General features: G+C 47.7%; 4 protein-coding genes across 4 annotated transcripts; 1 reads left to right on the forward strand and 3 right to left on the reverse strand.

Annotated features, from left to right (window-relative positions):
* Nucleotides 1–1,298: 1,298 nt before the first annotated feature.
* Nucleotides 1,299–7,657, forward strand: LOC6599277 (tetraspanin-9). Its single transcript, XM_002024236.2, has 6 exons — nt 1,299–1,617; nt 4,950–5,020; nt 5,875–6,066; nt 6,153–6,347; nt 6,412–6,572; nt 6,643–7,657. Exons 2-6 carry the CDS (start codon nt 4,958–4,960, stop codon nt 6,881–6,883), a joined length of 852 nt encoding a protein of 283 aa, XP_002024272.1. The 5' UTR covers nt 1,299–1,617; nt 4,950–4,957; the 3' UTR covers nt 6,884–7,657.
* Nucleotides 7,658–7,676: 19 nt separating this feature from the next.
* On the reverse strand, nt 7,677–9,118 carry LOC6599278. Its single transcript, XM_002024237.2, has 4 exons — nt 8,790–9,118; nt 8,600–8,722; nt 8,413–8,544; nt 7,677–8,054 (listed from the first exon to the last, which is right to left on the reverse strand). The coding sequence occupies exons 1-4, from the start codon at nt 9,009–9,011 to the stop codon at nt 7,971–7,973; spliced, it is 561 nt and encodes a 186-aa protein (XP_002024273.1). The 5' UTR covers nt 9,012–9,118; the 3' UTR covers nt 7,677–7,970.
* A 1,212-nt stretch (nt 9,119–10,330) lies between these two features.
* LOC6599248 lies at nt 10,331–11,137 on the reverse strand. Its single transcript, XM_002024238.2, has one exon. It carries the CDS (start codon nt 11,112–11,114, stop codon nt 10,566–10,568), a length of 549 nt encoding a protein of 182 aa, XP_002024274.1. The 5' UTR covers nt 11,115–11,137; the 3' UTR covers nt 10,331–10,565.
* A 799-nt stretch (nt 11,138–11,936) lies between these two features.
* On the reverse strand, nt 11,937–25,008 carry LOC6599249 (uncharacterized transmembrane protein DDB_G0289901). The gene is made up of 7 exons (XM_026992466.1): nt 24,651–25,008; nt 15,711–16,075; nt 15,507–15,640; nt 14,554–15,439; nt 14,196–14,492; nt 12,808–13,017; nt 11,937–12,722 (listed from the first exon to the last, which is right to left on the reverse strand). Exons 2-7 carry the CDS (start codon nt 16,041–16,043, stop codon nt 12,240–12,242), a joined length of 2,343 nt encoding a protein of 780 aa, XP_026848267.1. The 5' UTR covers nt 16,044–16,075; nt 24,651–25,008; the 3' UTR covers nt 11,937–12,239.
* Nucleotides 25,009–25,956: the final 948 nt, after the last annotated feature.

Here is a 25,956-nt window from a genome sequence, read left to right on the forward strand (position 1 = left end):
ACGTTCGAATTGGGTGTTCAGTATAGCAGGAAGCACCCATAGTGTGAAAGCTGACCAAATGACCTTTATTGGGATAGGATCAAATAAAAATCTCTTTAATTATCGCAGATCATTTGCCAAATAATTCAGAGCCTCACTTAATTTTAATGTGATCTGTCATGAAAGGAAAACTGCTCTTCCACAATCTATATAACATGCCCAAATTATACCTAAATTAGACCACTGTAACCAATAGTTACCGTACAAGCAATCGATCTGCAAGGGTATTCAAAGCTGCGGTGTTAAGGCCCACCTTTTCTTTCGTGTTTATGTTTTGAGTTCGTTAACCCTCTCTGGCGTTACGTTGTGGTGTTATTCGTTGTTGTTTGTTACTTTTCGTGGCCTCTATAAGCAGAGATTACTGTTTCTGTATTATATGAGTGAGCAGAGCATCTTCTTTGGGCCTTTCTTTACGTCGTTTCCAATCATATGATCATAACAGCTAACGGTTCAATAGCGTAACCGCTTACGTCACTGGTGCCACTTTCCATTTCCCTTGCTGTCACAGACACATTTCCATACGTTAGCTCCTGCGCTCCCCCGCCGCCTTTCACCATCTCTTTTGTTAGATTCTTTGTGAGCTTAGACAATGGCTTTTCTGCTGATTCGTTGATTTGATTCGTTTATTTAGAAATGTGGAATGTGGATCAAAACGTGACACTGAAATCTAAACATAAATCTCATTCATAAAGCATGCAGACGGCGTGCTCACTCTCTATTCGCCCCTCTCTCTCTTTGGCTTTATTCGGAGAGAATGCATCTACCGCACTCTCCGCATGGACTGCATGGACAAGGTGTATTTGTTCAAGGTGAGGCACTCCCAACGAGTGTGCTCCAATGATGATAATAATTTTATAAAACCAGCAATCGAAGGAGTGGAATGGTGTTACGGTCTTAAATCTATGGTCATACGAATAATGACAGTGAAGTTTGTTAATTTAAATGTCCTCTAGATTGACAGTTCATTTTCTCCAGTTTGGGTGGCGCAAAGCTGCAAATAGCTGATCCACAATATCACAATAGAATCTAGAAAAATATTCATATATATCTACAACACGAAGAGAGGTAATGGTAAAGTTCCACCCTATATTAATATGCTATGGCTTTGCTTGCATACGGAAAAAAGCTTCGTGTCTGCGCTCGATTCGTGCTCGATGCTCGGCTCCGCTGCGACGCCGCTTCTTTGCTATTTTTAGCTGCGACTGCGAAGAAAACCGTCGGTTTATTTTGTCGTCAAGTTTATTTCAACAGCCGCCGCGAGCGCATCATAGAACCCGCGGACCGAGCCGAGCGTGCCGTGCAGAACAGCAGCAAAAGCGCAAAATAGAAAACTCTCAAAAATTGAAATTGTTGTAAAAATAAATTGGACAAAAACGTGTGTTGCCGAAGAAGAAGCCAAAAGGAGATCAAACAAATTCTAAAAAAAAATAAATAAGCCCAACGATCAAGTAAATTGCAACACAATTTTTTTTGCAGTTAAATTTTGTGTTAAATAGTGCGCGACATCGAAACAGACCGATCGATACCGAATACCGAAATCGAAACCGACTCCCCCTTGAGTGTTGGAGTACAAAAAATGTATGTGTGACTGTGGGAGGATCCAAGTCCTCCCACTTATGTACAGATCTCGATGAAGTACCCTATTGTACAGATTCAACAACAAACCTTTGCAGTTTGTTGACAGCCAGCCACAAAACAGGCAAAAACCAGATTGAAACTGAAAAGAAATGCCGCAATGGGGCACAAACAAAGTAAACACATAGATTGGTCGATCGACGAGCAAACCCCTGGCTCTGCTTTTCCACTCCCCTCCTCAGAGACCAAACGGAAAGAAAAACAGCAAAAAAGAAAGGCTAGGCTTTGGGAGCCGCGGGTTTACATACCCTTGAAGTTCGATTGTTACATAGAATGATATGTTATCGATCGTTCGATTTACTCGTAGTTCTAATCCGATCAAACATCACCATGTTACACAACGAAAAACTACGAGTACAATAATTGGTCAAATTTCGGCTGGATTGTCTATAAAACCGAAAGTTTTGCTACTAAGACTTAAGATTAACGAACTGTCTTTGCTATGACTGGTTTTCGATAGGGCTGGTCTTAGTTCAATTTAGCATTATTATCAAAAGATATGCTAAGCATCAAATTCTTACGAATGGATCACTCATTAGATTAGTATCATGAAAACCATAAGATACATATGTATGTCTAGTGATCGGGTGCCATCTACAAAGAGAATAAGAGTCTGCTAAAGCTGAGCATAGTATGAATCTTAACACAATTTTAGAATCGATGCGGGTTGGTTCCTGAGTCTGACAAACGGCCATATTGTAAAATTGTAATACCCACTTTTGCAAAGAGTATCAAAAGAGAAAACTTTTCGTAAACGACGACACTTTGAAAGACCAACAGCAGTAAGAGCTCTCGAGAGGTAGATTGGCTAGTCAATGGTCAAGAGAGACATCGGCAGACGGTGAAAATCTTTTTATTGCTTGCTGCTGTTGTAGTTGCCGCAAATGTCGTCGACTTGGCGGATCTGTGCGGATTCCACTGCTTACTGCTCGCTGCTCGCTCTCTTTCCCTCCTCGCACTTGCGGGGAGAATGGTGACAATGGAAACTGCTTTTTCACTGCCTATTTTCACTGCTTTGCCATCCACTGATCTTCTGTGTCGTCATTCTCTTCTTCTGCTATTTTTATCATGATCTTTGCCTCCGCTCCGATTATGAAATACTTATGTATGTATTTTGAGAAACAGAGAATAATTTCCAGATTTTTTAACCAACAATTTCCATGGCATAAATCACTCAAGCAACATCCGCAGACCAGAGGCTCCGAGTCAGCCACCAAGCCACACTAGTACCACTAGTACTCGTAGTCCAGCCCCAGCTTCGGTTTGTCCACTCTCGAATTATGATAAATGTGCAGCTGCGTGTGGGGTAGGAGGAGGGAATGGGGTCTGGGGTAAATCGCAAATTTTCAGCGTCAAATGCCATTAAGCCAGTCCGCGTTATTGAGTTAAATTGGAAAATAAGCGAGCGACAGTTACTCTCGTCGCTGGGCCTTTGCAATTGTTCGCACTTGGAAACGACGGACTGGGTCTGGAACTGGGACTGGCACTGGGACTGGCACTGGGACTGGCACTGGCACTGGGACTGAACCGAGCTGCACAGCCCTGGCCCAAGTACCATTCTCCATGCCCTCCTTGCCCATTCCCGCTTATTTGCACTACTATTTCATTATTTTGTTGGATGTGGTCGACGCTGATGATGATGATGATGATGATAGTTATTCCAATTACAGAGTAGCTCTTTTCCCTCTAGTTGGCATTCCACAGTAGTTCCCCGAGAATGGGTTGGGATCGTAGGAGGACTCTGGAAGTGAGGCCCGAAAAGCAAACTGCACGCATGCGTCGCGTGCCGTACCAAGATTTCAAGTTCAGATCCATTAACGATGGTGTGGTGAGGACTTTGAATCATTAGATGAACGAATCCCTTGCTGGTTAATCCGTAATGGCGAGCAGTGCTGGCAGGAAAGCTTTGGCGAGATCAGAACTGCTTTCTTTTCGGCTGGGCTGGTGAAGCAGTCAAATCATCCAACAAGCTTCCAACCACTTTCCCGCTGCATAGCAAGCAGTGCAGTGCCTTTTGAAAATATTGTAATATCCATGGAATATACATTGTAAGCACTCTTCATCTTCTTCCTCCTCCTCCTCCTCTCCGTCTAACTGCTGACTCACATGCAACCATCTAATCTCCGCTCTGTTGTGGCGCGAGGATTGAACATGAATTTTCCCAGATCCGAAGCTTGATTGCCACACAACATGTAATAATTTGCATAAAACCAATTGAATTTGTTTTTTTCTTTCCCATGAAAGTCGTGTAGAATGGAAATTTCGGAAGTTCTGTAGTTTGGTTCTCTTCACTTGTGCATACTCGTATCTTTTAAAAAGTTTACATATTTCAATGGCCCTCGATTGTATTTGTATACAAACATTTCTTTGGCTTGTTGACATCAAATAATTCTCTGAAGTGGATTAAGTTCTGGTTTTGCATATTCATCAAAATGATGTTTACTTAGGATGATAGCTTTAGAGATCGTTTTGTTCTTGTTAGTGATTTTTTTGTGACCTCTTCTGAGTCCTTATTATTCCAAATCCAGTGGAAACTTTCTGTTTATTTACTCAAATGAATAAAGAGTTCCCACTCAAGAGAAGGGACTGTCCGTTTGCAAAAGCTTTCCGCTTTCCCTGCACTTCTGCCTGCGCATCGATTTGTTTGGTTTCTCTGGTTTCCCTGGATAATGGCTGCAGATCTGGTTGCTGTTCAATTTTCATTCATTGTTTTCATTCGATCATATAATATGTACATATATTTGCATAAACGAATCCATGGCTGAGTAGATGTGGATGTGCATGTGTCCGTAGTGGGGAATGGGAATGTGCAACAGCTGCTCTGTAACCCCCGCTGACAGACACACACGCACACACACACGAATTCCGTGCTACTCTCATTAAATGGCCATAGACAAAAGGAAATGCCAATGGAAGCCATAAAAAAAAAAAAAAAAAAATAGCCACAAAAAAGCCTACAATAAATTCTTTTTGTTTAAATTTATGAATTTCAGTTTTATTTATACACAAACATACACACACACACGACGCTCACTCAATGGGGTCGCCGAAAAAACAACAACAACAAGACAAAATCGCTTATTTAATAGATGGAAAAGAACATTTCTAATGAATGCAACGCGGCAATCGCAATCGCGTTGCCCATGATTTATGCCCCCCACCGTGTGAGTGTGGGAGTGGGAGTGTTTGTGTCTGTGTCTATGAGTGCGGGAGAAAGGGGGAAACCCGGCCGCCTCAAAACTAGAGCTCACTGCATCTCTGTCATTTCTTTGCAGCTCCCGCGATGGGTAACGCCGGCTACACGTGCATACGCCGCACCTTTTGCTGGCTGAACATCATTCTCTGGGTAAGTCACCCATCCCAAGTCCCAAAGGGTATTTTGAATTCCTGTGAAAGTGCATGTATCCGAAAGGCTAAATGAATTCAAAAGGATCTAGAAGCCTGTATCAGGCCGAAGATATCCTAGGAATTGAAAAGGATAGTCTGAATACATACGAGCATATGTAACTATCCCTAGCTAAAGGTCCCGAATCTGATCTGTATACTACTGTAGATGCGACACAGATTGAGTTCTTTTTTTGGAACATCTCAGGCTGAGATATATTCAATCTCTTCAGGCAAAAACAGATACATAATTCTTAATGAAAGTACTGGTAGCTTTTTTCATGGTTATTCCTAACAAGATAGGGGGTATCTTACTGTCCATACAGCCCCTTTGCTCATTCTTACTTGTTGCTGATTTTTCTATGCTCTCGCACGAATCGATAACAAAGACATCGGCCGCCGGGGGGATGGCTGTGGAGGTGGCGGTGGCGGATATGCAGCAACAGTTCCAGACAGCAGACAGACCAGACAGAGCAGCAGGCAACAAATCAAAGGCAGAACTTTGCCGACGTCGCGCGTCTGCAGCGGAAGCGAGCGGTGTCGTCTCTGTCCGTCGCATTGTATGTTTGTCATTGTCTTCTCTGGCTTTGACAGAGCTTCAGTCTCCGTCTCCGTCTCCATCTCAGTCTCCCTTCCATATGCTCTTTGAACTGTCAATCGATGTCAGATAAGAAGCTTTGTCCTGAATGTCGCAGATATTAATGATAGCGGCGGCGTAAGAGTTAATCGATTGTACAAGAGTTTTCCAATCGATTTCCCGAGCGCCTGTCACTCTCTCTTTCTCTGACTGACACTCGTTCTCTCGTCTTTTGACAGCTCTGCAGCTGCGCTTTCCTGGGCGCCGGCCTCTGGCTTCGCCTCAGCTACGAGGGATACGCGACACTGCTGCCGCAACATGCCGCTCTCAGTGCGGATACGATCTTCATGTCCATTGGGGGCACTGGGTTCGTGGTGAGCTTCCTTGGCTGCTGCGGCGCCTGGGTACAGTCGCGCTGCCTTCTGGTGCTGGTAAGTAGCAGGATGATGGATAGGTGGATAGAACGATGGAGCTATTGTTGCCACATTCTCTCGTTCTCGTTCTCATTCTAAAAAAGTACTTCATGCTGATCGTGATGCTGTTCATGAGCGAGTTCCTGGTGGGCTCCATTGCGTTCCTCTTCCGCGGCGGACTGGGGCGGACGCTGGCCAACGAGCTGCGCTTCGGGATCGAGCGCCACTACAACAGCAGTGACCGCGGCTCCCTGGTGGCCCCCTCGGTGGCCGCCATCTGGGACAGTGTGCAGCAGTCGGTGAGTGCCAGTCTAGTCTCCTCCATGCTACTCCCCAATTAATTTCCTCTCCGCTCGGCTTCAGTTTGAGTGCTGCGGTGTATCCTCCTACGAGGACTGGTACGACATACAATCGTGGACGGGCAAGCGCTGGGTGCCGGAGTCCTGCTGTCGCACTCTGTACGACCAACGCCAACTGCTGACGGAAGGATCCGGCGATGGCCTCCTGCGCGTCGACTGCGGCAGGTGAGCAACCCGCATATGGAGCTTGAAGCCGTGTCCTCCGATTGATTCCTCTTCCACTTTTCATTCCCAGATCTGAGAACCCGTCGCTTTGGTGGGACAAGGGCTGCGCCCACTCGCTCCAGAGCTGGTTCACCGGCCAACTGAATGTGGTGGGTGCCATTGGACTGGGCATCGCCTTCGTCCAGCTCTTCGGACTGATCACCTCGATGTTGCTCTTCTGCACCGTCAAGCATAAGCGGGCCTCCGACACGTACAAATCATACTCGCCCTCGATCGACCCCCAGACCCGCACCAGCAGTTGGGAGGATTGAACCCGTCTGTAGCTGAGGGACAACATGCAAACACCACTTGGATGAATGTCTCTCCCCAGGCATTTCTCTAGCTATCCCGCATTTTTTTGTGTTTTTTTTTGTTTGTTGAATCTCTTTAGTTTTTAAATCATTCTGCGAATTGTGCCAAAAATTAATTTTATGAGAAATGTGTAGTGTTCTTTTGTTCTTTGTTATTTATAGGAGAAAACCGTATTCGAAGTTCATTAGGTTTCGTCAGAAGTACGTGGCGTAGATCCTCGACAGAAACACTCACACATATCGAAACCGGTTTAGTTAGTGGTGTATCCATATTGTGATGTGCTCTCTAGTAGTGTAAGGCCCATGATCCGAGCACAGGACCCAGAAACACAGTGTGTTCCATAAGCAGCACTCTCGTACTCGTAGGCCGCCTCTCTGATGGCTAAAGCAATACACATACATATCTACTATACACAACAATATATCTACTATATGTAACATCTATGATTACGCTATTTTAATGGACATTAGTAGTGCCTATTCAAAGAGCAAAAAAAAACAACAACAAAAACTGCCCAAAAAGCAAAACAAAAGGAAGAAGTGGAGTAGGAGGATCATGAGGAAGATGGAGAAGGAGAAGAGAGGAGAGAAGCAGCAGAAAAATTAGTTAAATAATAACCATATTATGATTATGATTATTTTATTTATATATCGAACAGTACATTCCTAAACAGAATCAATTATACAATATTATCGCGATAAGTTACAAATAAATTAAAGTATTTATTTAAATTATATACAAAACAAAAAACAATTAACAAGAAAGAAAGGCTAGAGACCCTTGCAGATATATCTTGTGATGAAAACTTTACCCTTCTCATTATGTAGATTTATATTAGACCGATAATTCATGTATGATATGGCCATCCGATATACGGCAGTTCCGAAAAGCTGCATCTGGACGGACTGACGGACAATATCGAATCGGTTGTGTGTTCCGATTAGAAATACGTGCAATTTATGAAAGTCCGACATCTGGGAAACATCTGTAACACCCTCCCCTCTGCAAGGGTCATTGCTATGACGAGTTATGTAACTCCCTTTCTCTTCAGAGCCCCACCAGTTTGCCTCCGATGATGTCTAGCTGATCGGTGATGCCCTTGGAGACGCTGCGAGCCAGCTCTTTGGGTTTCTGTACAAAGAGAGAGAGAGAGAGAGAAAAGAGTTAGGGAATGAGTGTGAGCGTGGAGCTGACCTTGAACACATCGCATTTGCCGGCAACGCACGACTGCTTGCATAACTGTCAGACAAAACAAAGCAACTGTCAAAGCAGTGTCTAATAAGAGACCAAATCCTAAGGACAAAGCAGTAGACAGAGGTCTGACTAAAGCAGTGACAAAAGCTTAGACCAAAGCAGTGTCCAAAGCATAGGACAAATCAGGGGCCAAAGCAGTCGCTGCATACGCTGTCGTCATATTGTGCAATGTAATGTGCGAACCAACGGGCGAACAAACAATCAAACAAACTGTGAATTTCGGCACAGCACTCACCTGTATCAAGGTGTTGAGCAGATTGGAAAAGGCCTCGTAACCATTGACAATGGTCCGTGAGATGCCATCGAACATGTCACCACTGTTGCCGTACTTCTCGTGCTCGCTGATGGTATCCAAGATGGGAACGGGCTACAAACAAAAACACGTACAATCGCCTCCAGTACTAAAGAGAAGCATTACCCACCTGGGACAGCTCAGCCACCCTCTTGTGGGTGTTCTCGTAGGCGCTGAGCACCTTGGATTGTATGGCCTCCTGCTCGAGGTTCACCGACTCCGCTGTCTGGGCCGGCTTGGACAGTAGCGGGATCTGCAAGGATCCGGTAAGTAGTTATAACTCCACCTCAACAGGAGTTTTGAATACTCCCGATACTCACTTTGAAACCGGTCGTCGCCTCACTGACCGCTGAATGTGTGGACTCCGCCTCGGCAAATGCGTCGAGGGCCCCAAACTCTTCCGCCGACACTCTGGCATCGATGGGCGTGGCTCCGTCTTGGGTTGTGGGCGCTATAGGTGTGCCGCGAGTGCAGTGGAGGAGCAGCAGCAGCATCATCAGCAGTTGCAGCGGAAGCCTCATCACCGTCGTTGTCGTCATCATTGCGAAACCTGTGTGGACTCTTACGAAACCGAAGCTCTGAAGTAAACTGAAGTGATGTGAAAATGTCGCTAACTTTCGGGCTGTGTCCGCTTTTGGCCAGTCGCTGTCTGTGCGCGGCCAAGTCCAAATTTCAACTGAATCGCCGCGTCTGCGCAACGATTTTATTGGTTTAACCCGTCTACGAGTCGGGGCTTGGACTCTGAGCGAGCGTGTGTGCCGGGTGATAATTTCAGTGCTTGTGTAAACGACAGCGGTAGCCGCTACAGTAATGCAATACAATACAATCCAATCTAAGTAACATTTAGTACAAGCCATTTGCGCAAGGAGATGTTTGTCGAATAAGAACGGTCGCAGGGAGCCCATTACAGCTGTCAATGTATAGACTCATCTTTTATTGCCTGAGTGATCGGGTTTCCCTTGAATTCCATATTGTGAACGATCTGCAACGCCTGATCAGGTCTTATGTCATGCAATCATGCCACTTACTCCACTGTTTCCCCGCAGGAAACCTCTGGTACCAAAGAAGCCTCAAACAGTCAAGGAATCCGAATTTAAGACGAACACAGTCCCATCCTATCAAGACAGACAGACAGACAAAATAGTCAAAATATTTACCATCCTTCCCGATATTTGCACACTTTTCTTATCCTAGCACATTGTAGCCCATCCTTACCTATATAATCTGTCCTATGTTAGCCAAAGACTCAAACTCATTCCGAGCTTGAGTTTTCCTATTCCTGCTTTTCCCTATTCGAACTGGTCTTGACTGATCGTTTAACTAACCTATCCCAATCTCACGTAACCCAAAACCAATTTAAAACGAACTCCAGTTGACCCATCGAGTCATAAGCACCTCTCCGTAGAGTATCGGCCGTAATATTAACGACCAAAGCAGTCTCAGATAGCAGCGACAAGAGGGATTCGAAGCTTTTGATACCCTCGTAGAGGGTATACCTACTCGGCTATTGATCTGCTGATCTGGAGTAGATCGACTTCTCTGCTCTGCAAACATCGAAAGCCAATTTAAGAGGGTATTGCCAACAACAGTAATCCGATAGCAACAGCAGCAGCAGCAGCTTCAGCTGAAACCAAAGCCAATCCGGCAACTTGTTGCCGTCCACAGTACACAGCTGCTGGCATCGCGTGCCCCTCTCTGGCGCAACAATGAGGAAGGAAACCGATCGGTGTTCGTTTACTCAGTTAGTTGGTCAATCGGCCGACCGGGTTTGTGCAACTAACTGCAGTCACAATCCATTACATGCCGCCACAGTCCACCCGCCAACGCCCACCTTTCATTTCATCAATTAAAAGCGAAAACATTTTGAGGCATTGTCGTTTATGGAACAATGTTGCAGTTGCGGTGTCATAATTATGTACCAATCAGAAGCGGATCCCTCAGCTGAGAGTACTGTTGGTGTACATACATACATGCATATATATATATATGTATATCTCTATCCAGATGATATCGTCCAAGTGGTAATTGTCTTGTAATACTGCTTGAGCCATTGTAAGAGAGAGATTGAGATTGATTGAGAGAGAAAGAGAGAGCGTTCAAATTGATAGTTGGGAATAATGGTCCCAGCACCCCTCGAAGGGATCGAAAATGGCATCCTCTTCGGCTTCCTGTTCGGGATCTGCGTTGACGATGAGCTCACCGGCTATAAAGAAGCTATTATTCAGAATTTGGTTCCATTTCTGAATATACTTCTCACAATTCCTCTTTTTGAGTATCGCTTCAGCCTTGATCAATTCTGTCAGCTCTTGGCCCGACCACTTGGCGTACTTTCCCTTCGGACCAAAGTCTTCAAACAAATTCGACACATCGTAGATAACGTTCCGCAATGCAACCAGATATCTGCGAGTCCCATTGTTGCAATTATATTCTGCAAGCTGCTCTTTAGTCAGAAGGAGTCCACTTATCGGCTCCAACTGTATGCTGTAGTCCTTCTCGTCAAAGGTGGCGGTGTCCAGTTTGAATCGCGTCTGCATAAAGAACAAATAAACCATCCCGAAAATAATGGCTATGATGGCGATGTTGCACATCGAGGTAACTGCCTCACGGAGCAGCTCGCTCCAACACAAATCGAACACAGACGACATTTGTTGTTTTCCTTATTTTCCTGAAGTTTTTATTGTTTCCGAAATACGACTAGCACGTTGCTGTTTTCTGTTTTGACTGAGGGATTTCCAGCTCTGCCTTGTAAGCGATGAACAGAGTTTTGTTAACATCGAGAGATAGCCTACTGGGCACTAGAAGAACGAAGTATCGGTGTGGGGTTTTAGCCAACCGCTTCCGTTTGGCTTTCAAAGAACTTAATTTTTCCCTTGGGCATGTTGCCAAAAATGAGATCACTATATCATATAGTGACCATAGAAACAATGGGTGCAAATACGATTATTTTCTGTAAAGGGAACTTAGTGAACCTTGTACTTGGATCCATTACCAATAGTCCAAGATGTTCTTGCGGCACTGAAAACTGCAATTGAAGGTACATGAAGGCATTTCGTATGATTTTCCCATAGAAACCCATGTAGATATTGTATAGTCGAAAGAGTATGCCTTGACCCTTTTCCCACGCCAAGAGTTACCAGACATTTTGGTGTGTCAGTGCTGGCCTGTCTAATTAGGGTTTCCCACTGCAGAGGCCAAGATTTATGTCTCATAAATCGATATATCAAGCAACCAATTGTCGGGATACCAATTGACAGTACAGTAGACAGTACACGGACCGATATCTTTATGGCTCGAAATGTAATTGGGATTTGCGGGTGTCTGACGCAAGCGTTGAGGCATTTTTCAGTGCCCTTATCAGTTGTGGGATGTGTGCTGCCATTGTCTATATATATACATCTGAGCAAATGGTGTTAAACGAATACTTTTATAGTATATCTATTATCTATTATATCAATGTATGCGTTCAGTTTTATTGGAAGCCTTCGTTTTGCACACACGCGTATGTGGAATATTTATTTACAGAGTACATTAAATAATAAAAACTAATCGTACATCTTTTCCGTTTCGAAAGCTCAACAAATCGCAAAAAAAAACTCCTATTATTATTATAAAAAAAAGACATGTAATATGGGTATAAGTGCATATGGGAATGCTCTGCATGTCCAATTTTGTACTCTCCTCGAATTCTTCTCCGCCCAACCCACGTCGAGCATATTGCACAAATTATTGATGGAATTACGCTGCGATGCCGCGGATCTGCGTACGGCGAATCAGTTGCCAAACTTGATGGTCTTCTCCCCGTGCTGACTGAAGCTGGCGCTGCTCCGATTCGAACCGTTCTTCAGTATCCCATTGGAGCTGAGCGTGGTCGCGTTGCCGCCGTTCACCTTCCTCAGTGTCTCCCGCTTGGTTCGCTGCTCGCCGTACTCCCCGATGGTCACTGTGCCCAGACGCAGGGTTCGTCGCTGCTGCTGCTGCATTGATGCTGCTGCTGTTGCTGGGGATGTTTCTGTTGGGGATGATATGGTTCCATGATTGCTGCGCAGCTGGACGGCATCGTAGTCGGGCTGTGGTGTGGCCGGCGGTCGAAAGCCGCCCACACTGATGCTAGCACTGCGCATCGGTGACATGGGCTGTTTTATTTTGGATACCAAGCCATTTCCGTTTGCAGCTCCGTTTCCAACACCGCTTCCATTTTCATTGCTTAGCCTCAGCATTTGTGGTCTAGGCTGTGGATTGGCAAATTGCGGCGGCTGCAAGGGACAGAGAGTGGGTTATTAGCAACGGATGGGGAATGGAAGCCAGCACAGGCTGGAGACCTGGGTCAATATGGCTTACCGGTGGTGGAAGTTCCGGCGTTCCATTGCTGGCCGCTCCACCATTCGTGTTCGTAGCACTGGCACTACTCTGACTGGAATTCTGTGGCGGTGTGCGGCTGTTGATGTTGCCATTGCCATTGCTGTTGCTGTTGCTGTTGCTGGTGGTAATGTTCCGATAGCAGCTATCGTCTGGCATTATCGAGGTGCGCTTCAGTGTCTCCCCGCGCTCCTGCAAAGAGCGAGAGTAAAAGCATTAGCAAATTCCATTAGATGGTGGGTGAGCGGAACTCTCTCCCCCAGCCACAGGCTGGGATCATCATCATCATCAGCAGGAGCACAAAAGGTACCTGATAGGTGGACATGGTTACCAGAGGTCGACCGATGGTCACGGGTCGCATGGTTGGCATATTGCTGCCCTCCGCTTGCCCCGCTCCGTTCTTCACACGTAGCAGACTACTCATTTCTCTTTGGGCCACAATCAATCTGTTCGGCTGCTAGCTGGCAGCAAGACTGGGCGCCCGCTGTCCGATGCCTCCCGACCTGGCTCTGACTCTGGGCGCTCTTTGGCGACGCAGTTCGCTCATCGCGTCGGCGCCCCCCGATTAGATAAAACCATTGAGGAGGAGTACTCACAATCAGAATCACAATCATTGCCCCGCGCCACTGCCCCGCCCCGTCCCCTAACTCTGCTCTGCACACTCTCTCTCGGTACCCGCCTCTATTTGCTTTTGGGCCATTTGTTTGCCTGCCTTTTGTTTTGGTTCCTTCTGTCAACATTTTGCCCGTGCCCCTCCCCGCGTGGCGTGAGTCATGCCCGTGTGCCACGGTGACCGTTGAGATTGATTTTTTGTTTTGGGCGTTAAAGAGTGTCGCTAACATCGGTAACAATTCAACTGTCATCGGGGGAGTATCTATTGCTCAATTTCTATGAGTCGATCGACCACTCATCGATCGACTACTGCGAAAGCTGCTCCCTGCACTACACTACTTGAAAGCATAATTAATCGGCATAATCGGCACTTGATCGAACAATCAGTCCGACAGAGATCCCCACAGAGACGTTCAGCTCCCCCCCCTGTGGTTTTAGTGCTATCTGCGCTCCACTTGGCCACGATGGAATGGGGAACGCCACTCCACAATCGAAGCGTTGATAGCCCTTCGAGGCATGCTGAGTCTCGCGTCTCCGCTCTCCACCAAACAGCAATTGGCCAACAGTTTGATTAGGTAACATCTACAACAATACTACATACAATGGCTGTGGGGGCCAGGGGGGTGGGGGGCTCAACTGGCCAACAACAAGTGCAGTGCAGCCCAAGAGGCTCGCTTGACCTTTACAAGTAGCTGGTGATGATGATGATAACGATGATGATGATGCTGCTGGCTGCTGGGAGCTGCTGGCTGGCTCACCTTGTGCTCGCTCTCATGGAACCCGTTCCTGAACATACGCTGGTGCGCTCGCTTGAATTCATCCATCAGAGCTGTGTGCTGATCGCCTCCATTCGCTGTTCCACCTGCTGCTGCTGCTGCTCCTCCTCCTGCATTGCCCCGCTGTCTGTGCGACACTTGGGCAACCGCATGGCTGCCAATACAGCTGTTGCTGTTGCTGTTGCTGCTGCTGTTGCGGTGGCTGCTGTCATTGTGAGCGATCTGATGGCGATCTGCATTTCCATTTACTTCTCGATTGTTGCGTTGCTGCTGCTGCTTCTGGAATAGTTTCTGGAATTAGTGGCCTGGCAATCGCCTACCTGATGGGCACAAGTCTCACCTCTTTGCGCTTCTTGAGCTCCTCGGTTATGGCACTGGAGAGGCTGCTACCCCCAGCACCCCCTTCGCTGGCGCCTGGTCCGCCACCTTCGCTCATTCCTGCTTTCGGCGGGGGTGGAATAGGTGCACATCCTCCTCCAGCTGCAGCTGCACTTCCAGCTCCAGCTCCAGCTGCTGTTGGTGTCCTCAGGTGACTACTACGTTTCATGGTGGTGCTGCTGCTGTGTGTTGGTACTGTGCGGGACTGTACCTTGTCCGTTGCCGAACTGGAACTGGAACTAGAGTGGCTGGCTATGAACGTATTGTTGATGGAGGTGCCATTCTCGGACAGCTTGATGATTGTCTTGTTCAGCTGCTTGCCCTGGATTTGAGCCAGCGACCAGGAACCTGAACCACCGCCAGGAACCGCCTCCTCACGCACAGCCGTTAGCCGCTTGGACTTAGCATCGGCCCAGCAGGGACTCTGATCCCCGGTCACCGAGCTGGCGGAGCTGTTGTATCCGCTCGATTCGCCCGGAAAGAGGTCACAGCCGGCGGCGGTGCGCACCACCATATCCAGCTTGCTGGAGCTCTTCATCACGGCCACCGCCTCGCTGAAGAGCACGTCGGAGAAGTCGATGCTGTTCACGCTGAGGATCTGGTCGCCGGGCCTCAGGCCGGCCTCTCGCGCCACACTCCGCTCCTTGGTGAACTGCACAAAGATGCCCGGCTTCCACTCCGGCCCCTTGCAGATGCCCAGGCCCAGTTTGGTGCGCGGTGCCACATGCAGCACCACGCTTATGTCGCGGCTGGCGCTCCTTCGGTCCGTCTTGAAGGAGCTCTCCGAGGGCGTACCACTGACGCTGGGCAGCTTCACCACGCTCCACGACAGACGCTCCTCGGGCTGGCTATTCGGGGTTGGGTTAGATCGGTTAGGGATTAATCCTTAGAGATCTGGGATCATTTTTGACTTACTCCCTGACTGGCAGCATTCCGACGCCCCGCACTTTGAGCGTGACCCGATCCTGGCTGCCCACCAGCTGGATGAACTCCTTGTGCACGGCATCGTCTAAACGAAAGCCATTGATCCGCAAGATCTGGTCACCAATCTGCAGGGGGAACCGCGAAAGAGAACCGTGAAACACAGAAGAGCTGCCGGAAAAGTCACCCCTCACTTACCCGCAATCCCTTTAGCTGCGCCTCGCCGCCGTGCTCCACATGGGAGACAAAGAACCCGGTGCCGTGCTCCCGGCCGCCACGCACCGCAAAGCCGTACGTGCTGGCACGCTCCGGGCCACCAGCCAGGAGGCGGCGCTGATGCGGACGCACCAGCCGCAGCACCCGCAGCCTGGAGCTCGTCGGGATGGCGCACCACGAGGAGGCGGCCGTCGTGGTCAGGGTCATCACATCGCTGGACGCCGAACTAGTTGTGGAGCCCTGCATGCTGCTGCTGCAGTCCGTCGATGCCGAGGCCGATGTCGATATCGAGGCCGAAGTTGCTGTCATCGTCATCACTGTCGACAGTTCTGGTTCAGGGCAGGCTGCTGCAGGGAAGAGAACAAAGACCCGGGAGGCTTTAGGTTCGTCCGAACGATTCAAAGGGCGGACAGGTTTTTGTAGAAGCGGCTAAGCCATCAGACCATTTCATTTACGAGTAGCACAGGGGCGATTTCAGAGAGGAATCGCTTCATTTGCTGAACATAAGACCTGATCTGGACTAATGGTGTCCAAAACCTGAGTGTTGTGTGTGGTTAGGGTACTTCTTGCGAGATCTTCTGCAATCTTCTACTGTGGTGAAGCTTCTCTAATTAGTCCTCGAAAACGCTATGATCAAAGGTCCCTCGGCGCTCCACGAGCAAGGTCTTAGCAAGCCCACGCATCGCATTCTCACGCCTTGAGCTCCCCCAACACCTGGTGGCCCATAAGCGAGTAGTACGCTTTGGAGAAGGATCGTGTCATCTCTCAAAACTCAGTGATCAATCGACTCTACAACATTTCAATTACTTTTGTTGAACGGAATGTGAATGGATATCAGTATCCCTGATATAACACTCTTCTCGGTGGAGTCCATGGAAAGCGCTTCCAAGATGAAGGAAAAACAGTTCTGGCGTGGATCGTGGTGACATTAAAGACCGGCTTGTATTGGTTCTATTCCATTTTCCTGGTGTCAAAGCATTACTCTTCTGTGATCTTGAGAACCGTACTTTTGGGATATTTTCCCCATAGCAGATCACTTAAAGAGCATCGTATCATTGCAATATGTATGGGTTTTGTATAGATTTTTGATCGATTCATATTATTTTCAATAAATATCCGATCTGCATTTATCGGAACATCAATCGATAACGGGTTACCAATCGGTTACGCGCTTGGAAAACACTTCCATTTCCGATTGAAACGTTTTGGCGTGTTCCATGCGAAAGCTAAAGAAAGTGATTGGAAAGGGGAGTGGCTGTGGCTGTGGCTATGGCTGTGGCTCTCCTCTCCTTCTTCCACCTCTTTCCCCCTCCTCGATTGGCGACGTGCAACGCCTGACAAGTGATGCCAGAAGTGAAGCAGAGAAGGAGAATAGAGGGGAGAGGGCAGAGCCGCAGAATGGAGGAGAGCCGAATGCAAAGTGAGCAAAACTTGAACTTGCAATCGAAATTCCCCCCGAAAATTGGGTCACACGCATCGACAACGATGATGATGATGGTGCTGGTGGTGGTGCTGGCGCTGGTGGCATTGGCAGTGGCAGTGGCAGTAGTGGTGGTGGTGGTGCGGCTGCCGGTGTGGTGGTTTCGACTGCTTTCACGCGCCACTGCCACTCCATTCCAGCGCTGGGGCTCTGGCTGCCACTTCCACAGCTCCGAGATCACATTCACCAGCGTCGTGTCGTGTCGTGTCGTCGCATAATTTCACTTTTTCACGTAATTCTACGCTTCACTTGCAGCGACGCCGGCAACGAGCCAAACGAAAGGAAACGAAACGAGAAAATTATAGAAATTTATTATTGAAATTGCACTTCCAGTGGTGGCTCCCCCGCTCCTCCCCTTGCCAGTCCAGAAAATCCCTCTCCGATCTGCTCGAAGTTTATTTTTGTTGGCCGTATAAATCACTTATGTACTGACTGATCCATGGGCCATTCAAGAGCTAAAGTTCAACCCACTAACGATATGAAGGGGGGGGGGAAAGGTGTTTGGCCCGATGTTGCCACATGCCACAGTTACCCTCGCTCGCTCACTGACGTAACTCCGCTCTCGGGCGCCCAATTACTCGAATCAAAACGTTTATAATTGCCGGCACACACAGGTCTAATGATGAAACCTCCGATTCGGAATGAAAAGACACTCGTGGTGCAGAAAATAATTGATTAATATAGGATTTCATGTATTTAGCTGGTTTCAGTCGATCCAATCGGAGCAGGATCGCCTCTCTTCAAAAGCTTATTCCCCTAGCCACCTGATCGTGAGCGGCGAGAGCTTCAGTCTGTTGACAGTCCTCCCATACGTTGGGGAAGAGAACTCTCAGAGAACTCAAGAGAACGACAACACAGACTTGCAACAGCTTCAAGTCAGATCAAGATCCCACGCAAGATGCTCTTCGAAGCCCTCCATCTACGCCCAATGTGCCACAATACTTGATGCATGACGCGCTTGTAACAGAGCAAATGTTTAGTAAAATACGAGTAGTGATGCAACTGTAATGGATAATGGCTCTTTTAATAGATGTGACATGAGGCGGTTCAAAAGGTAGTTCCTGTGGCTGTCTCTAGCGACTGGCAGATTGGAACTTAGTTCGAGTTGGCTAATTGCTTCAGTTAATCAGTGGCAACAGTTCAATTGATTGATAAGTGATCGAACATAATTGTTGGCTGCGAATGGAGTATGTTATTCAATTCAATCGTTCGATCGGCAATCGAATGCAGTGGCGTAAGAGTTTTCAAAGAAGGAAATTGTATTCCACTGACACAATTTCATCAATTTATACCATATACCATTCAAAATCCCAGGAGATCCCAGGTGTGTTCGGAACTCCTCAGCTTTCCCCGCTGTCAGCCGGAGAGACAGCGGACACGATCGACAGCCAGAGACCCAGTTCTTCTTAGGTGAAACTCTTTGCAATCAAAAGAAATGAAAATGAAACAAAGCCCGTACAAGACCAGCACAGAACGTACAGTACAGTGGAGGGGCGTGATTATCAATTTAAAGAGAATCGTTGCTAATGCGAGTCCAACGAATGTCGGATCTGAATGGGGCAATGGGAAAACACTTAACGCTCTTGTCACGCAGTGCTCGTAATGCCCGCAGAGGGCGTGGCAGAGAGAGAACGAACAACATTGTAATGCTACGTGAGCTTCCAGCAAAAGAAAACACTCACATGAACTGAAAACTGGAACTGCGATGCTGGACCGAGACCGAGACCGAGACAACATCTCGAATTATCAAAAAACTTACACAGAGAAAGTCCATGTCCAGCAGCAGACATGACAGAAGCAACACTCCTCAAATAATTGCTACATTTCTGCTGCTTAGGCAGATGAGACGCAAAACATGAAATCAAACAAGAAGCAATGTTGGAGATACCCTCGATTCAATCCAGGGTATTGCCGATTTGAGTGTAGGTTTGCAGATTTACTCTTGTGCACTTCTAAAGAGAATGTATGCACTGTATGCCCTTACTCGAGTCACGCAAACGACATGTATTTTGTTTCTGGTCCCAGTTTAGAGTCGAGCATCAATGTATTTGGGAGTTCGCTTCTCGGACCAAAGGAGCACTAGGAGCAGGTTGGAACACCAATCTTCTTTGAATGACGTGGATTACAACTAGTAGATGTCTTTAAATGTGTAGTGTTACATATATTGAACTGCTTGAATAAAGAAAATCAGCTGCTTTGGACTGACATTCACGCTTGAACGATACTATCTCTAATTCGGGAAAACAATCTTTAAATATCTTGCACCAAAAAAAGTATTTAGAGCTGCGGCCACGAGTCCGAAACCGCCTTTCTTTTTCTGTTGTTTGGTTTTCCCTAGCGAGACACTTCTTGCGGGCTCTTCTGGGGAAATGTTGAGCATAAAAATTGTGCATGGAAATAAAAGTAATAATCAGCAGCCAATGGTCAAAGCAGCTTGGGTTTTTTTCTGGTGCCTGCCTCAGCACTTTTTCAATTAAATTTCAACCCGAAAGCCGAAAGACGAAAGACGAGAGCTGAGAGCTGAGCAATTGCCAAACGGAAACCGTACGGAAAGTGTCAACAAAGTGCCTCAGAGGCGTGACAGGAAGTGTATGTAGATGCCACAGCAAGAAGCAAGCAGCAAGCAGCGAGCAGCAACAACTCATTAGAACTAATTGGAGCGGGGCAGGGAGGGGTCAAGTTGAGGGGTGGAGCAGTTGGACGATGCCGCGCGCAGGTGAAAGGCCGTCAAAGAGTCGGACTTTCGTTTGGGGGCAGAAAATGCTATGACTGTAGCTGTAGCTCTGTTGTAGCTGCAGTTGTTTGTTGAAACTTAATTGTAACTGCCAAATAATTTGTTGCGGCCACAGAAACGGATTATCATTATAATTATTATATCTGTTGCTGCCCCACTGCGGCTCTCTTTCTATTGTTATTAAGTGTTGAAACGACAGCACCAGCAACCGAAACGGAGTGGCGGGACGGCATTCCGCCTGCCTGATCGATAAACGGATACCTTTAAGTAGCTGCTCAGGTCTTTCAGCAGTGCCTCGATGGGGGGGATTGAAGGCGGAGTCAATCTAAAGGCAGCATGCAGCATGCAGCATGCAGGCTCCTCTGTTCGGACTTGCTCCGATAATTGCCATCAATCTCACGCTGATAAATTGCAGACGGATGTGGGATAAGTGGGCCTGCAATGTCATTGAATTACAGGTATTTACCTGTTACGATTGGGCTTCTAGTATACCGAATGCCGAATAAGATCGTTGCAGATCGCAGCTTTCTTTTCGAGTGTATGAAAGGATTGAGGCTGGGCCGGAGCTGTGCATCGATTCTGTAGCAAACAATCAATATGAAAACGTTGCAAGGTGAGACTCCTCTCAGGCCGAAATGCGAAATGGGAGCAAAAGCCAGGCCTCAGTCGGGGTTCAGAGATGCCAAGGGGCAGAGGGGGCCCCCTCTTGTCCCCCATGTCGACCGTCGAATGTCGAATAGCATTCCATCATCATCGCGTTTGCTGCCCAAGTCTTTTGTTGATCTGCTTTAACGATTGCTGCTGGAGTGCCTCTGAGTCTGGGTGTCGTCTCCATTATTAGTGGGTGAAGGGGGGGGATGGTAGTGAGTGTCATTAATCACGTTTTAATTGCTCACGTGTCTGAAGCAGAGCAAAGGCGAATATTTGCACGTATTTCTTGTACGTATTTTCCCTTGAGATGATTTCAAACACAAATAATTTCCATATTTGCAGGGGGTTCGGTTCGGTTCGGCTTGGCTGGCTGCCAAATGAAATTACAATAAATAAAAGAGAAATTTCTGTTGAATTTTCTGTCCAGACACCAGACAGCAGACAGCAGACGGACACGTGAATGCGCATCTATCGCACTGGAGATCCTCAGAGGCTCAGTCATTGGCTGTGGTGCACCTGTGTGCCTCTTTCAATGCTTTTACTTCCGCCGATGATGCTGCCTGGCTGCAATCAGGCAAACGCACGACTGACAACGTGACAAATTGTCGATAATCTAAGTGCCCCATTCCATACCCAAATCCATCTGGCTCTGGCTCTGGCTCTGGCGCTGCCTCGTGTGTCCCCAGGAAGGCATTTTTCTGGTGAAACCTCCTCTTTCGTGTGTGTGTGTTGCTTATCGCCAAATTTGCAGGCAATGTCAAACGTGGGTTATGCCACCAAACAGCAGACAGCAGACAACAGAAAGCACACAGAAGACTGAAGACAGGAGGAGGATGCGCCATAGCCATAGCCAGAGCCAAGCCATGGCCATAATCGTGATGCCAGCAGCCAGTCGACTCCATAAATACCAAAGCGGTTGCCTCTGCTGTTGGTGTTGCCGCTGCCGCTGCCGCTGCTGTTGCTGTTGCTGTTGTCGTGTGCAAGGAAGCGTCCCCTCTGTGTGGCAGCTGCACCAACGGGGCTCCTTCGTCTGGGAGAAAGCTGGGGGCACAAACTTTTACTCTGCCTCATTTTAATTGCAGAACATTAACAATGCGCCAAGGATTGGCTCTACCTCTACCTCTACCTCTACCTCTACCTCTGGGTATGGCTCCTTGGCTTTCACCTTCAGCCAATTAGGATAGCGGCAATGGCTGGCCTTATGCAATGCCTGGCCCTTGGATGGTAGGCCCATCTCCATCTTCAGATCTCCATTTACTATTAAAAGCCCCACATGTCTGTATGTGTGTGTGTGGCATGTGGCAACAGCTCTTGCGGGTAATCATCAACCACTGAAAACAATTTACATTTTGCGCCTCGAATCATTCAGAGCTTTTTTTCTGTGATTGCGTGCCAGATGAGCGGCAGATGAGCCCAAAGAGACACTCTATGCCGTATTGCGTCAGATGGAAATTGGCTCTGCCACAGGCGCCACCAGCGCGAGCAGCGCCACCAGCTGCCTTGTGGCAGCAACAATCGCCTCTTCAATCAACTGTTGGCTGACTGTGTGGCTGCTATTGAACTTTTGCTATTTTGGCCAAGATTCCCACACACCTGCTGTGGCAGACGACGTTGCAGCTGCTGCTACCCACCCACCCACTCTTGCAGCGTGTGAAACGTTGCAGCAACACGGCTGTCGCTTTGCTTTGGCTCTTGCTTTCGAGGCGTGACACGAAACACTGGCTTTCAAGTACGTTTCGGTTGGCCCTAATGCACAGGTAAATGACCGCTGAATGGCGGCGCAAAAATTGAATTGTTTTGCATAAATTGATGTTTCGTTCGTCGCTGTTTCGGTTTCGGTTTCATTTTTGTGGCAGTGGCAGTTGCAGTTGGCAGTTGGCAGTTGTTTTAATTGAAGTAGTGCCTCCTCTGTTGGGCCCACGCGCAGCAGCAGCAGCTGCCACATGGAGGAGGCCCAGCTGCCAAGAGTCTTGCAGCAGTCGGGGGAGTGGAAGTTGGCGTTGAAGCTGCACCAGAAACTGGATTGGCAGGGCGCGGCTGCTGGCTGCTAGCTGCCGATCATCATTTCGACAGAGGAGAGCCTCAGATGCTGCGGAAGGCAGGCCAGGCCGACTTCTGCTGCAGCGAAAGTTGTCCAGGCCATTTTTCTCTCCTGCAAAGACATCTTCTTTTTTTATTGCTATGAAAGTTAATAGATCGTTAGACAACACAACATATAATACCAAAATCCAAGAGCCACAGCTGTGTAGCACTGGGAAAACTGGTAAACTCGGTAACTGGATCTGCCTGGGGATCTAGGGGGGTTCTTCTGGGCCCTCCAAAATGGTCTACAAATACCGATTATAAAAATTAACATCAGCAACAGCAGAAACAGCAGCAGCCGCCGCCGCTTAGCCAGCAGTCGTTTGTTTATTGGGCGGAGGGGGCCAGGAAGGCAGGAAGGCTGACTGGAAAGGCGGCTTGGCTTATCCTACAAATGCCAGACAAGCAGCCAAGAAAATCCAACCAGTCCGAGAGTCGCCGCCGCCGCCTGCCTGTCTGTCTGTCTGTCCGTCCGTCCGTCCGTCTGTCCGTCTGTCCGCCTGGCAGAAATGCCATTTGAGGCTAACTGGGCGGCGAGGCGAACTGGTTGCCCAGGCCAAGAGCTGGAGCCCGTCCTCGATGGCTTGGGTTACAAAAGGAGCCTGGCTCTGGCTCTGTGGCAGTGGCACTGCCTGTGTGAGTGTGTGTGTGTGTGTATGTGCCTTGGGCAGCCGCAGGCGGCAGGCAGCCTCAGTTTTCTGCATTATAATTTCAATTTTGTGTATATATGAGATACGCGCAACTTGAATTGGCATTTTCCATTTTGCATTTTGCAATTTGCAACCAAAACTGCAACTGCAACTGCGGCTGCGGCTGCGGTTGCGGCTGTTAGGCCATTCCGCAGGCAACTGTCCGGGTAATTAAACCACAATTAACGCCTCATCATGATGGGAACCACAACGATGATGATGATTACGATGATGGGGATGACGGGGCTTGTGCTTTGGCCAGGAAATGCAATTAACCGATTGGCCCACAACTCAGGCTTCAGTCATTTGAAAGTCTCCGTTGCCGCCGCCACTGCCACTGCCGCTGCCCCTGCCGCTGGCTGCCTCATGCCTCACCACAGGCGTTTTCGGCCGGCCAGGTGCTCTCACTATCCCTCGCCTCCTCTCGAATGCCCAATTGCTGGCGGGGATTGCATAAGAGATTGGTGTCGCTGCAATGATCAATCAGTCATTCAGATGTTCAATCATAATGGGGGGTAGTGGGAGAGACAGGGACAGGGAATGGCAGAAAGACAGTACGGGAAAACTTTCTTCCGGCAACAGGGAACTTTCTTCCTCATTTTTCTAATATGAGAGCTCAAACAGAGAGCTATGCCCCGCTATATCCTGAGGACGAGAAAATGTCAGAGATAGAGAGAGTCGTACTGCTTTTTCCTTTAGGGACAAGCAGTGGAAACCTAAACGGAGGGGTCCTTCTTCAGAAGGGACAGCCAGAGAAACCACCACTCTCCCGCGGTTCTTTCGCAGAGACAGTGAAAACTTTTGCTTACCGTCCGTTTCTCGGAGACAAGGGTGACAGGCTTTTCACTCGCATCCTTACCTAAGAGCGACAGGAATACACATACAGGCAGAACTTTCCTCTGCTCTTTCTTTTCTTCTTGGTCTCTTCGTTTGAACTAGACTTTACAAATATTTAGAGCAAATCAAGACACAACAAAAGCAGAAATAAGAGTCACAACAATTGAAGGCCGCGGCACAATTAACGCATTATTTATTAATAATATCTCTCTCTCGGCTCTCTCACAAATTGTGTCGCCCGTTAAGCAGCTTAAACACACACACAAGCGCAGACACACACACACACAGATACCAACCAACGGTTTGGCGGAAGGAGGAGGCTGCCAAGCAACGGCAAAATAAAGCGTCACATTACACTCTCGAACACACACACTCGCGCCAGAACACACAGGCGTTGAACATCCCAATGGCTTGCATATATGTATACAATACAATGTATATGTATTTACCTCATTTGCAGTGCGGTGGGGCGTCCAAAAGAAGCACAAGTATTAATGTTAAGGAGAGCCAAACAAAAACAAAACAAAAACCAAAGAGCAACACACGCGAAACTCTTGCAATTAGAGCGCGGCAACAATCACAAAGAAGCGCGCAAATTCTTGCTTCGGAGAATCTGTTGTTGGATTCGCGGCGGCGACGGTGCTGGCGGCGCGGGGATCGCAGAATCAGCGACGCGAATAACAACAAAAAGATCGCAGAGGCTACTGCTGCCGCATGCACTTTACACTTTTGTGGCTTGAAGTGCGAGCGCGCTCAGGTGAGACGACAGACAGGACAGGTGCAGTGAAAAATTGAAACACTTTCGATGTGCCTTTCCTTTCCACGAAACGGAACAGTTGCACAGCAAAGAAAAAAAAATATCAGTCAGAAAAGTGCGTGTGCACGTAATGCTGTTATTAATGCACTTAAAAACACTATACGCCGGCGCAATATTTCTTATGTTTACTGTTTACGAATTGTCATGTGTAGACGGTAGCCCGCGAAACGTGTGTACAGAGAAACGAACCGCGCAGCCAAAGCCGAGTTTTTGAAGTGCCGCTTAGTAACCGCCGGTCTATCGATCAAGGTGGACAAGCTGGGCAAGGTGTGTTGTTTAGATGTGATGTAGTTGTTAACTACACATTTGCTACATCATGGGAGGAAAAAGTGGGTATGGACAAGAGGCAAAACGGTCCAGAAAATGCAACGAGTACAAAATACGAGCCTTATATTAGGCCCCTCAATTAATTTAATTTAAAAGAAACCCCACTAACAGATACAATTATCTACTAAAGAATCCACAGTTTTCTGTAGCACATTAGAAATTACGACTCATTTTTTCGTTGGATTAAACGTCTGGCCCATAGAAATATACCGAAATACACTGTCTCGTTTTCAGAATATACCGTACGAACTTAGCCCTGTTAAGCCCCCTTTATTTAAACAGAATACCATTCATTTTAGGAGGCCGCACAGGTGGCCAGGAAGATCTCATGCGACGTCACTCTCCTGGTATTCATATGAGCGAGTGTGCGCTCGATGAAGGCTGTCCACCAGCTGACCGGCGCCTGATCGGCAAAGGACCTACTCTCTCAGGATCCTGAGAACCCAGACCGTCGATTGGCATCAAAATCTCGACTTCGAAAATGAGGCCGATTTTTTGAAAATTTAATGATGTAACCATCATGATTTTTTGCGAAAATCGTGAAAAAATTGATGTCCTTTTTTCCAATGGCAGTCGATTTTCAGGACTTTCCCGATCACGAAAAGACATGC

Source organism: Drosophila persimilis, unplaced genomic scaffold (genome assembly GCF_003286085.1).
Source record: "Drosophila persimilis strain 14011-0111.01,24,50 unplaced genomic scaffold, DperRS2 tig00000735-arrow-arrow-pilon, whole genome shotgun sequence".
In the NCBI taxonomy this organism is placed as follows: Eukaryota; Metazoa; Arthropoda; class Insecta; order Diptera; family Drosophilidae; genus Drosophila; species Drosophila persimilis.